The sequence below is a fragment of the Paroedura picta genome, chromosome 3 (genome assembly GCF_049243985.1).
Source record: "Paroedura picta isolate Pp20150507F chromosome 3, Ppicta_v3.0, whole genome shotgun sequence".
Taxonomy (NCBI): domain Eukaryota; kingdom Metazoa; phylum Chordata; class Lepidosauria; order Squamata; family Gekkonidae; genus Paroedura; species Paroedura picta.
Window position 1 is genome coordinate 156,692,063 of NC_135371.1, and position 12,853 is coordinate 156,704,915.

The window sequence follows — 12,853 nt, forward strand, 5'->3', positions numbered from 1 at the left end:
GAAATAAAGGAAACTCTGGAATAAATTTGCTAAGCTGTAATTACTTGAGACATAATTCTTCAGATGCATAATTTCAACCATACAGGGTCTGCAAACAAAGCATTTTTGAGAGAACCCACCCCCACCCCCACCCCAATTCCTACTTCATTGGAGTTTTTAATGTTTACTTTGCTATTTCGCAATGGCTTTTACTGCTCGCAGGCAAAACCCAGCTCCAAAGAAGACCTTATAGTACTTTTTGTTTTGTCTGAAGGAACCAAGCCCAGATATTGTAAAGAGATATAAAGCAGAACCTTGACGGAGTCTTCCCAGACAGACCTTTCCTTTTCGTCCGCCACACCAGGATTATCCCGCCCAACCTTGCCATGAGCCGACAACTGTATGCTGCTAACTCCATCTCTGGAAGAAGAAGTTTCTCTTCTGCTTCGGATCTCTGTGGTCTAAACAGATGCAGACCAAGGGCCCCTGCTGTCTCTCAACCTGGCAGAAGAAGCAGAGTTGGGGGCTATAGCACCAAAAGCCTTTCAGGTGTGGGCGGAAGCCAGAGAGTATCGTGTGGAAGCTACTGGATCGGAGGTCAGAAGTTTGGTAATATATACCATGGCAGCCCCCGGAACTGTATCGAACTCCAGAATAATACCGGCATCTACCGGAACGACCATTTCCATGGAGTCAGAGTCAACGAGCTCCTCTTAAAGCCACTTTCTGTCGGAGTTGACCCCGAGATCCAGAAAATACGAATTCAGGAGCGGGAACAGATGAAATCACTCAACACCCAGTTTGCCTGCTTCATCGACAAGGTTTGGCTTTGAATGGCTATGTTCTTCTCTCCTTATAAAATAGCAGGAAAGACAAATAAGGAGAGTCAGTTTTTATACCCCACGTTTCACTACCAGAAGGAGTCTCAAAGCGGCTTATAATCGCCTTCCCTTCCTCTCGACACCCTGTGAGGGAGGTGGGGCTGAGGGAGTTTTGACAGAACTCTCTGTGAAAGCAGCTCTAACATGACTAGCCCAAGCTCACCCAGCTGACTTCATGCAGAGGAGTGGGGAATCAAATCCATTCCGCCAGATCAGAAGCCACCACACTTAACCACTTCACCAAGCTGGCTTAAAGGAGGAATGAGTGGTTTTGGGTGCCATTCTTTTCTTTCACTGGTTCAGAGAGTCATTCTTCTCTGTGCTCCGCTCTTCCTTAATATCTGACTTAATCTGGAGTATTTCTACAATGGATTTTGAAACTGGGGCCCAGTCTGCACACATTGGATAATGCACTTTCAATGGACTTTAGAAGTAGATTTTCCTGTTCTGCACAGGAAAATCCAGCTGCCAAAGCACATTGAAAGTGCATTATCCTATGTGTGCAGAATGGGCCTGGGATTGCCATGAACAATGCAATGCTAATTTCAGTTCCATTCATTTTTTGGGCAGCTTTTCCTCCTGCGCTCTGCCTTCCTGGGAGTGATAGTGTTTTTAACAGGCAGGTGGGCATTAACTGGCTTTGCAAATCAAGATGCTCACGCATCATCTTATGTTGGCTTAACCTGTTTGTGCCATGCATCTCTCTCTCTCCCTTATCCTATCCTCCGTTTTTGGCTTCTATTGATTTCAGGTCCGGAACTTGGAGCAGAAGAACAAGGTCCTGGTAGCCGAATGGAACCTCCTGCAGAAGCAGGTGCCCCCAGTCCAGACAGATCTCCAGCCTCTCTTTGAAAACTCCATCGGTGGCCTCCACAGGCAGCTGGATTGCTTGCTGAATGAGAAGGGGCTGATGGGAGCACAGCTGCAGAAGACTCAGCAGTGCGTGGAGGACTTTAAATGCAAGTAAGCATGGTGCTTGAGCATGGCTCTTCTCCAAAGCAACAGCTGAGTTTGGCTTTAGTCTTTAAAACAGGCTGGTGCATGGGCAACACACGCACAACACACACACTGCCTGGTACATTTTTATCCCACATCCTCCAAAAGAGCTCAAGGTGTCATACATGGTTCCCTCCACTTATTTATTTCATAGAATCATAGAATCATAGAATCATGGAATCATAGAGTTGGAAGGGACCTTATGGGTCATCTAGTCCAGCCCCAGGACACTCACACCCCAATCGCTCATCTACTGTAACCCACCACCCCTTTGCCTTCACAGAATCAGCCTCTCCGTCAGATAGCTATCTAGCCTCTGTTTAAAAATGTCCAAAGATGGAGAACCCGCCACCTCCCGAGGAAGCCTGTTCCATTTATTTTATTTATTTACATTTCAGTTTTTAGCCCGCCACTCCCGGAAGCCAGCTCATGGCAGGTTACAGATAAGTTCCCAATAAAGCCCGTTAGAACCCCAGCAAGACCCCAGCAAGGCCTCACAACAATCTTATGAGGTAGGCTAAGTCAAAAGTGACTGGCCCCAAGTCATCCAGCGATTTCCCTGGCCGAGTGGAGATTTGAATCAGGTTCTTCGCAGCCCAAGCCTAACAGGCTAGTTCTTGAGACCCACGTTGGCTTTCATGCAGACCAGCTTAGCCACAGTCAGCCTACCTCTTGCATGACATGGGCATAATTGCAGTATAATTATATACTGTATACCTGGAGTTATTATATATAATAATTGCAGTCAATTTGGAGATGGCTCACCCTGCAGGTGGGGGGTGGGGTGCCTAGGGCCCACCACGAGAGGCCTGCAGGCAGGTGCTCATGCGAAGGGGGTGCTGCTTCACAGCAGTAGTGCACACACGATGTGTCTATGTGCAATTTTTAAAGAAGGTCACTAACAGGAGTTGCATAGCCTTGAGGAGGGGGAGGAGGACAAATACTTAGTAAAAAATTGTTTCCAGGCTCAGAAAATCTTACTGGCAGCCATTGGGAATGCGCAAGACTTTCTCGCTTGCTGTAAAACTGCTGGGCTGCAACCCAATGCTCATTTTATTAGGATGTGGATACCCTGCTTTTTCTCTCCTGTGGGCACCCAAAGCAGTTCTCCTCTCTTCTATTTTATCCTCACAACCACCTTGTGAGGTAGGTAAGGCAAGAGTGACTGGTTTCAGGTCCCTCAGGAAGCTACCAGGATGGATGAGGATCTGAATCTGGATCTCTCAGATCCTAGATTGACACGCTAACACCGGGGGGGGGGGGGTGTCCCAGCCTTTTTGACCCTAAACCAGTGGTCCCCAACCTGCGGGCCGTGGCCCGGTGCCGGGCCGCAAAGGCCAGGACGCCGGGCCGCGGTTCCCTCTCCCCGCCCCCCCCCAGCAGTAAAAAGCTTCCCGGGCCGCAAGCTTGCGGCCCGGGAAGCTTCTTACTGCGAGAGGGGGGGGAGAGGGAATCAGGGCCACACCGCGCACGCTCATGCGCGCTGTGCGGCCGAAATCGCACATGCGCGAAAGTGCCGCACATGCACGATTTTGACTGCACAACGCGCATGTGCGCATGCGCAGCCGGGCTGTGCATGCTTGCTGCACGGGCGTGGCCGTCGTCTGCAGGTCCCCAGCCGAAAAAAGGTTGGGGACCACTGCCCTAAACAGTCTGGGACCAGTGTATCTGCAGGACCACCTTTTCCCATATATCCACCAATATCCCATATATTCCCTGCCAACTGCTGATCAAGATTCCACATGCTCCAAGCAATCCACGCTGTGCATCTTGGAAGGAAAAGAGGACCCGTAGATTGCAGGATAGCCTGCCGCCCTATCCTAATCAGGGGCTGCCTGGATAGTAGTGAAACCTCCCAAGTTGTGTATACCTCCTAAAATCTTAGGGATCTAGGTTCAGGCTGCCCATTCATCGCATACCCTCTTTCTCTCCTCTATCCAAATAGGTTTGAAGAGGTCATCAACCGGCGTGCGACAGCAGAGAATGACTTTGTTTTGCTTAAGAAGGTGAGGCTCTCAGGTTGCCCAAGGGTGGTTTTTGAGTTGGCATCACATAACAGGGAGTCTCTCAGTACATTAAAAGAGGCTATAGATGGGGTGGTGTCATAATAAACATTTGCATTCATTTCGGAATGCAGTGTACAATTTCCCTTTTCCGTTCTCATTCTGGAAACACTCGTTTTGTCCCTTACTTCAAAAGGTTCATCTGCCCTTAGCTGCAGTCACAAGTGAATGAGAACCTCTCCTTCTTTCACAATCAGGTTTGAAATGGCAGGAATGACGGAGTGTTATTTATGCAGCTAAAGAAGGGAGCAGTGACTCACGGAAGGTCATCACCTACCACAAATTTTGTTAAGTCTTTGAAGGTGCTACCGGACTCCGGCTCTTTCCTACGGCTACAGACAGGGCCACTCATCTTGGGCCGTCATCTTGATTATGCACTTTCTCTCTGGTATTCTAGCACAGGTTCAGGATTCATTCTAGTGAAGCGGCTGAATTGGGGAAGTGAAGCCTGAAGACTTTTCACTTCAGAATCTCTGGCCTAACTCTGATCTGAGCCCAAACATCACTAACATTCACACTAAGATTTGTGATAAGCTTGAATCTGGTGCCTGCCCCTTTTGCAACTGCAGCTTCTCCCCACTCCCTCCCATTCAAAACTTACTAGCAGTAGCATAAAACAGGCCTCTGCTGCTGAAAACTTCATCAACTTTAGAGCTGGGGGACCAAACTGTGGTTCTCCAAGGTCCTTTTCACACACGTTGGTTAATGCGCTTTCATTGCACTTTAGAAGTAGATTTTCCTGTTCCGCACAGGGAAATCCAGCTGTAAAAGAACATTGAAAGCGCATTATCCCATGTGTGCAGAATGGGCCCAGATGTCCATGGACTATAATTCCCATGACCCCCTTAGAAGCTCTAAGCCCCTCATGTTGTCTTAGAGCTTCTGGGTGACTAAGACTCAGGAATTTTAATGTACAGTTGCCATGAATCCAAGATTCTGGACATTTTTTAGTCATTCTAAGTCATTTCAGCAAAGACAGCAATTTAAAAAGTCCCTTTTGTCTCTACTGGAGAAAAAAACTACAAGGGTATGCAGGAAATTCATATACACAATGGAGCATGTATGAGGCTCTGTATCAGAATAAGTTGCCAAATTTGGGTGGGAGCAGTTCATGACAATTATTTAAAGAAATTCTGGATACTACAGCATAAGGCATTGATACATCATTTTGGGTCATTCTAACCAATTTTTCTGCTGGTGAAAAAAAGGAAGGATGGGGTCTCCTTGGGCCACCAGAGAAGATATAGAACCTGAATAGATCTGACCCAGATTATTTAATCAGAATCTTTTAAATCAAACAGCTCCAAGGAAATTATATTTGATAAATTCAAATTCTAGTTAAAAAGTCATCCTTTTAAAGCCACACTTCACAACATAGGAGCTCAGACCATTGATGATTATAAATGATTTTTGATGTGGAACACTTCTAGTATGCCCCCTGAAATGGATGTGAGGGGGAAGGGAGTTTGGGTGTGTTTGGGGGAAAGTGGAGGGATCAGGGAGTAGGTCAGGGAAGCGAGTGGTAAGGGATGTGAGGGCAGGGCAGAATGGGGAGAAGGGCTGTGTGTGTGTGTGTGTGTGTGTGTGTGTGTGTGCATGTATATGTGTGTGAGAGGGGGGGGGGGAGGGACCAAGGCATGTGTTCAACATACCTTGTGAGAGTCGGGCTGTCACTAATTATTTTATTCAGAATTTGGACAAAAGTAATTTGCAATGTCCTATTTTATCATTCCAGGATGTTGACTGCTCTTTCATGAATAAGAAGGAGCTGGAGGTCCAGGTGGCAGCACTGAAAATGGAGATTGATTTCCTGAGGTGTATTTATGATGAGGTAAGGTTTTGTCTCCTTGTTCAAAACACCACTCTCTGATTTTTCTCGGCATTCCCTGTTCTTATTAGTGAAGGAAATGCTTTCTGCACTTACTCAGGGGCATTTTCATTTCTTTACATTTCTACAGTGGAACCCAAACATCAAGAAGAGAGGATGTCACTTAATCCTGGCACAAATTAAGCCCTATTTGTAATTTAGCAAATCATCCTTATAAGAAATATAGAGGACAGGACTTTAGGGAGGATCCTTGCTGGCTGGAGATATAGGGTATTGGCTGACAATCAGAAAGGGGGCAGAGATGGGGAATACACAGAAGTGATGGCACTCTGATGGCATGGGGTCTAGAATTCACCTGTGAAATCTAGAACTCTGTGCTGATGCAGTGATGTCCCTGCTGGACGTTTGGTGGAATTGAGATCATACCACTGGTTTTCCTTACTATTTTCTGTTCGCCACCCCACCAAGTAGGGTCTTATCAAATTTTATTTGATACAGCACTGTGGCCAGATAAAACAGATAGCGAGAAAAAACATTTCACAGTAAAAAATTGCAAAATCAGGGAGCCAGTTCAAAATTTAAAATATATAAAATTGTATAATTGATGGGTGCATTATAAAAAATGCATAGTAAAATACCTCTAAAAATCTTCACTTAAGCTTAAGTTGTCTTTCCCGTGTGCTAAGCACATGCGCACAAAATTTGGCAACCTGCTTAATAATATGGCCCCTACTATTCCACAGGAGGAATTTTACTTTTTCTTTGTTTGAACTGGTGGAGGAATTCCTGAGTAACGGGAGGATGAATTTATTTCTCGCAGAGCTAAAAGTAGGGCACCTTAAGAGAAACCAAGTAGGGTCACCAGGTTCATTCACACTGCCAGTAGGGGATGTGGTACTTTTGGGGAGCTTTCGGACATGCTGACGTTACCCGGAAGTGACAATGGAGATGTTAGGCACTCTGCCTTTTGGCCAAAACTCTATGGTAGAATTTGCTTCAAATGACAGAATTTTGACCAAAATCCAGAGTGGCATTCCTTCCCCCCAACAACCCCATCATGCTGATGTCACTTCTGAGTGATGTCAGTCCGTTGCATTAAAAAGCAACATTCTTCCGGTTTGGGTTGAGTTTGAGTAAGGCGGGGTGCGTCCAGAAAGTAGGGGACCCCTGACCAGACCAGTAGACCTGACAAACCATCCCCCAAATGGCAGCAGCTGGAGGCCTGGAGGTGCCCCGAATCTCCCCAGTTGGATGAGAGGAGTTACTGCCCATAGAAACTGCCATTAAGGAATGCTAGAAGAATGTCATGTTTGCTTGGCAAAAAAACGGTTATTTAGTTTTCTTTTGAAGAAGAAGAAGAAGAGCTGGTTCTTATATACCGCTTTTCTCTACCCGAAGGAGACTCAAAGTGGCTTACAGTCGCCTTCCCTTTCCTCTCCCCACAACAGACACCCTGTGGGGTGGGTGAGGCTGAGAGAGAGCCCTGATATCACTGCTCGGTCAGAACAGCTTTATCAGTGCCATGGCGAGCCCAAGGTCACCCAGCTGGCTGCATGTGGGGGAGCGCAGAATCGAACCCGGCATGCCAGATTAGAAGTCCGCACTCCTAACCACGACACCAAACTGGCTCTCCCAAACTGGCTCTTCTGCTGTGTCCTCCTTTGAGTCCATCCCTAATTTATCCCATGAAGTCAAAAGGAGGATGTCAAACAAGCCCTACAAGCGGGTGTGGGGACAGCTGAATGCTGTGGACAAGAGACGAGCCACTCTTGGTTTTCACAGCTGCACACAGATCTCTAACCTGCAACCAGCCATTGGGGCTTGAATCTTTCTTTTAAATTTGAAGCCTTGAAAGCACAAGCCTATAATTAATGAGCCAGGTGTGGAGGAAAGAGGCAGGAGGAAATGAGTGGAATCATACAAGCCAAAGGATCACCCAGACCTCTCCCTAAAATCACAGTCCGTGTTCCTTTTTCACTGTGGGGGCACTGTGCCAGCAAGAAGGAATCATCTGCTGACGGAGATCTCCTTCCAATTACAGGAACTCTCATCGCTCAGTCAGCAGGTTCAGTGTGAAACATCCGTCGTCGTGGAGATGGACAACAGCCGAGGCCTAGATATGAACTGCGTCCTCCAGAACGTCGACTCCTGGTATCAAAGTATCGTGCAGGGCAGCAAAGAGGAAGTGAATGCTCTTTATCGAAGCAGAGTGAGTCCTCTCACAGACGTTGTGTGTACAGGTGCCTGTAGGGCTCATGGGTTTATCAGCACGCCAAGGGTGCTTGGCTGTTTATTTTTCTCCTCTCTTTTTGAAAAAATGTTTTGGAGGCAACGTCTTGTCTTTTAGATGAAATACTTAGACCACCAACTTGGGGCTGGGAAATTCCTGGAGATTTGGGGGGGGGGGGAGCTTGGGGAGGGTGGGGCTTTGAGGGGGAGGGACTTCAGCAGGGTATAATACCATGGAGATCAGCTTCCAAAGTAGCCATTTTCTCCAGGGGAACTGCCGACCAGCAGTAATTCCAGAAGATCTCCAGTTCAATCAAACCAACAATGGATACAATGAATTACTAGCACGAAAGCAACTACTATGCATAAACTTCCCAATGCGATACTACAGACTGTGTATTTGCTAAAATATCATAAGCATACATTTCTAAACAGGGGCATCTTGTTTGCTAATCAATACTAGAAATTTATTATTACTAGTAATAGTAATAGTAATAGTAATAGTAATAGTAATAGTAATAGTAATAGTAATAGTAATAGTAATAGTAATAGTAATAATCTCCCCTTTGTTTAGTTTCAGGAACTTCAGAACCGAAAACATCAGATTAATGATGATCTGAAGAACAACAAACGTGAGGTTGCAAAACTGAGCCGAATAACACAGAGACTGCTCTGTGATCTGGACAAAGTCAAAAAGCAGGTAAAGAGAGGCAAAACCCTTAAGCATTACTAAGTACATGGTGTGTGTGTGTGTGTGTGAGTGAGTGTGTGTGTGAGAGAGAGTCCTGTACAGTTAATATAATGCAATATACAATATATTTCATATTATTATGTGTGCCACTTTTGGTATTTCAGTACCATGGAATACGTATTCTGGAATCCATTTCTGTTTGCTGGTCTTGGACCGTAATAATAAATTAAGTTCAAATCCGTGCACTTGAAGCTCATGCAAATTCTCAGATAGGGATGCAGAAAGATTCTCACACTAAGATGGCTCCTGATTTCAAATGCAATTGTGAAACAGTACAGATGCACTGGGACAACAACTTGTCTCTTGGACAGTATGTACGGTCGTATTAATCGCCATTAGCTAAGAGCTGCGATTAATACGACCTTACATATTGTCCAAGAGACAAGTTTTTTGCATATAAGAAGTTTGAAACACTGATATTTGTCCCTTGATAAAGCCAACAGGTGAAACGCATTGGGACTTATATGAAGGATTGAAAAAACAACTGAAATTGAAGAGAGACGACTTTTCCTTGATTTATTATTGCCATTGTTGTCCCCGTGCATCTGTACTGTTCTAGATTTCAAACGGCATCTCAAGATCTCCAACACTGCTTGAATGTGATCCTGAATGACCCATTTTGACGGGCCTGTGAATGAACGAACGTTCTTGCTGTGCCTAACCCACCTGCAGGTCAATTCTTTGCAATCGGCTGTCTTTGATACGGAGCACCGTGGCGATGTGGCCGTGAAGGATGCCCAGGAGAAACTGGATGGGCTCCACAGTGCCCTGCAGAAATCCAAGGATGAGCTGGCATGTATGTTGAGGAACTACCAGGATCTCCTCAATGACAAGCTGGCTCTTGATATCGAAATAGCGACATACAAGTCATTGCTGGAGGGAGAAGAAAACAGGTATTAATCTTCCACTTTCAGAAGTTTCTACTCAGAGATGAAGTAGATGTTACTTTTCTGCCATGGGGACTTGCAGCCATACTATAGTTAGTTGGTGGGAGGGGGAGGTTATTTCTGATTTGACTGTTCTCCTTGGAGGATCTGTGTACAGGCCCAAGTCTTTAAAACCTACAATGTTTAGTTTGTCTCCATGCTTGAATTTTGGAGGTTTCCTCCTGGATGTGACTTATGATAGCTGATATTGAAAAAGGTTGGTCTTTAAGGTGACCCTGGACTTCCTTTTATTTAATTTCTTATATCTATATATGCTGTCTATCGAATCCAATAATTGGTTAGCTTATTTGATACAGTCTTTGACCAACATACCTAATCTAATATAATCTATATCTCTAACAGAAAATTTGGTTTGTCACATGACATATCATAAATAATTTCCCCTAACAGGTTATTTTCTGGGAACGTTATTAATATAGGTAAGTAACTATACAATTTCCTTTTTAGAACGCTAAAGATTGTACTTTATGTATGAACATATGAAGCAACAGAATGGTTGGAATAATGGCGGGGGGGGGGGAGAAAAAGAAGAAAATTAACACAGAATGAAAAGGATCAAGCCAGGGTTCCCCCCCCCCCCCCCCCCGCTGTCCTAGTTTTCAACTTGCAGGGAGATTTTTCTTTTGGGCTACATTCAAAAATGGCATCTGGAAATGATATATTATTCTGATATATGCACATCCAACCTCATGGTTCATCTTCAGGCCCAGCAGAACCTCAAAGCTGAAGGCTGACCCGGCCCTGCTATCTGAAATCGTTTAACTGGAAAGATGGGAAAGTGAACCTTATTTATGTAAAATGTGTATTGAGCCATCCACTAATAAAGGGGTGGCCAGACTGTGGCTCTTCAGATATCCATGGACTACAATTCCCAGGAACCCCTGCTGGCTCTTGCAGAGTTTTTAGTTTTGCTATATTCTAACCACTGGGCCTGTTCTTCATTTCAGCTGTGACCCCGGGCAAAGTAGCCGATGACATGAGCAGTGAACCTGGATATGGCCTTCTAAGTAGCAGCAGAAACAGAAAATGTAACCACGGAGGTCCAGGGATCCGACAAACCCATGGAAACGGAGACTGCTTCCCAGTGGGATATGTTTCTGGGAGCGTGGATAAGCAGTGCACCCCTGGAGGTGACGGGTGCAGCAAATGTAGAGGATACAACTCCACCAGTGGCAGCAGCACTTCCCGGAGAGCCCAAAGGCCCAGTGCTACCATTTATGGCACTGCTGGGCATGCTGCTTCCATTGTAGCTAGACATCCGGGTGGCCATCCCAGTCCCGGTCATGTGGCTGGGGCATGTTGTCATCATGGACGATCATGCAGCTCTGGCACCTCTTTCCTTGCATGCAACAGAGTATGAATGCTTCACATCCATCCAAAGCAGTGCAAATTCTTCAATTTTTTTAAATAAAAAAAATACAAGGCCCATAAGGTTAGAATCATAGAATCATAGAATCATAGAGTTGGAAGGGGCCATACAGGCCGTCTAGTCCAACCCCCTGCTCAACGCAGGATCAGCCCAAAGCATCCTAAAGCCTCCAAGAAAAATGTGTATCCAACCTTTGCTTGAAGACTGCCAGGTTAACACAAGTGATGATAGAAATAAAGGGAAAAGAATATTTACTCCAGGAAATTGTGCTATTCTTACAGCACCTGTTGCTTTGACACAAGAAATCTTGCATAGGGGCAATACATTTTCGGTGAAAGCTTCTTGCATCAGTGGGGAGCCTTCTCATGTCAGAGGAAAGAGCCCCTGCGAGCAGAATGGACATCGTTTTATCAACTCGTTTCATCAGCTATTGCGCAAAAAGGATTATGATGATTAAACATGTTAGGTAACATTTTCCAAGTGCCCTGTGTGTTGCGATTATTTTTTGTTTGTTTGTTTGCTTGCTTCCGCAAGAAGTCTGTGACTCAGTCTCGGAAGGGCAGTCTAGAATTTTAATAAATAATTGTTATATATATTGGTCCCATTTTACCCATGGGAAGTATAATCCAAGAGATTATGGCTTGGAGCCCACCTAGATTTCCAGTGGAGCGAGGGGCAAATTTTCACCAATCTCAACTCCTACAGAAGACCTCTGATTCTCTTCTTAATTTCTCCTTGGGTGTCCCTCGGCCCCTTCCCCGGAGCAGCATTTCAGGATGTGTTTTGGCAGAATCAGCAAAAATGGTCCCATGGAAATGTAGGCATGATCCAAATCTATGACTTTCCCAAGGCTACTTTCAGCACACTTATGAGTAGGACGGCATTCAAAACTCATGTTCTCTGCTCTTAATCCAAACAGATCACCAGTTGTGGGGGAGAGAATGCCAGTTTTCGTGATATAAAGCCTTGATGTGCAGTTTTGTGTCATTGTTCTAAATCAGTGCTTGTTAGACTCTTGGTAGACTCTAGTGACCCTCTACTAGATACCTATCTTGAGAGAGTCATGTGATGCTTGGTGAAAAAAACATGTATGAATCATTTGCCAGGAGTGAAAATCACAGGCCCTTCTCATCAGAAACCATTCTTATTCTTACTCAGACCAAGAACCTATGAAGCGCAGTCCAAATAATATTGATTGTTCATTCCTCCCCTTGGCTTGAGGCAGAGGTTTTCCCCAGCCCTAAGACATGGAGGATTAATTAGGACAGGGAAAGGTTTATACAATTACATGACAAGTGTAAATTATGACATCATTAAACATTATAAAGTTGAAGTCCCTAGGGGTGTGCTACCAACAGGGAGATGGAGCGCTATTCCAATGAGGATCAATCAGTCCAAATTGCACCCTGTCAATCAGGGATAATCAGTTCAAATTGCATGCAGACAACTCACTCCCTACCTGATTGGCCCTCCTTGGGAGGCTGCCAGCAACACGGAGAGAACACTCTGCCAATGAGGGCCAATCAGTTCAAATTGCACTCTGCCAAAGAGGGCCAATCATTTAAAATAGCATGCAGGCAATTCACTCCACACCTGATTGGCCCTCCATAGGGGTGTGGCACCAATAGGGAGAGAGCAATCTTCCAATCACGAGGGCCAATCATGAGGCTTATCTGTCCTCTTCTTACTTCTGCTTCCACGCCACCCATGCAACCTCCACGCTGCCTGCACACCACCCACATAGCTCTAAAGCTGTCCGCGTAGCCTCCACATTACCCACACATCCTACACACATTTTGATGAACCGCGT

The 12,853-nt window shown here is 45.4% G+C and overlaps 1 protein-coding gene across 2 annotated transcripts; it reads left to right on the forward strand.

Moving 5' to 3' along the window:
* Positions 1 to 294: 294 nt before the first annotated feature.
* On the forward strand, positions 295 to 11,501 carry LOC143831358 (keratin, type II cytoskeletal 75-like). Of its 2 annotated transcripts, XM_077324363.1 has the most exons (9): positions 295 to 800; positions 1,612 to 1,823; positions 3,802 to 3,862; positions 5,655 to 5,750; positions 7,789 to 7,956; positions 8,551 to 8,676; positions 9,400 to 9,620; positions 10,065 to 10,093; positions 10,622 to 11,501. In XM_077324363.1, exons 1-9 carry the CDS (start codon positions 366 to 368, stop codon positions 11,032 to 11,034), a joined length of 1,761 nt encoding a protein of 586 aa, XP_077180478.1. In that variant the 5' UTR covers positions 295 to 365; the 3' UTR covers positions 11,035 to 11,501. The 2 variants fall into 2 exon arrangements, with proteins under 2 accessions (XP_077180478.1, XP_077180479.1); XM_077324364.1 differs by lacking the exon at positions 10,065 to 10,093 and having other exon boundaries at positions 10,622 to 10,795.
* The last annotated feature ends 1,352 nt before the right edge of the window (positions 11,502 to 12,853 follow it).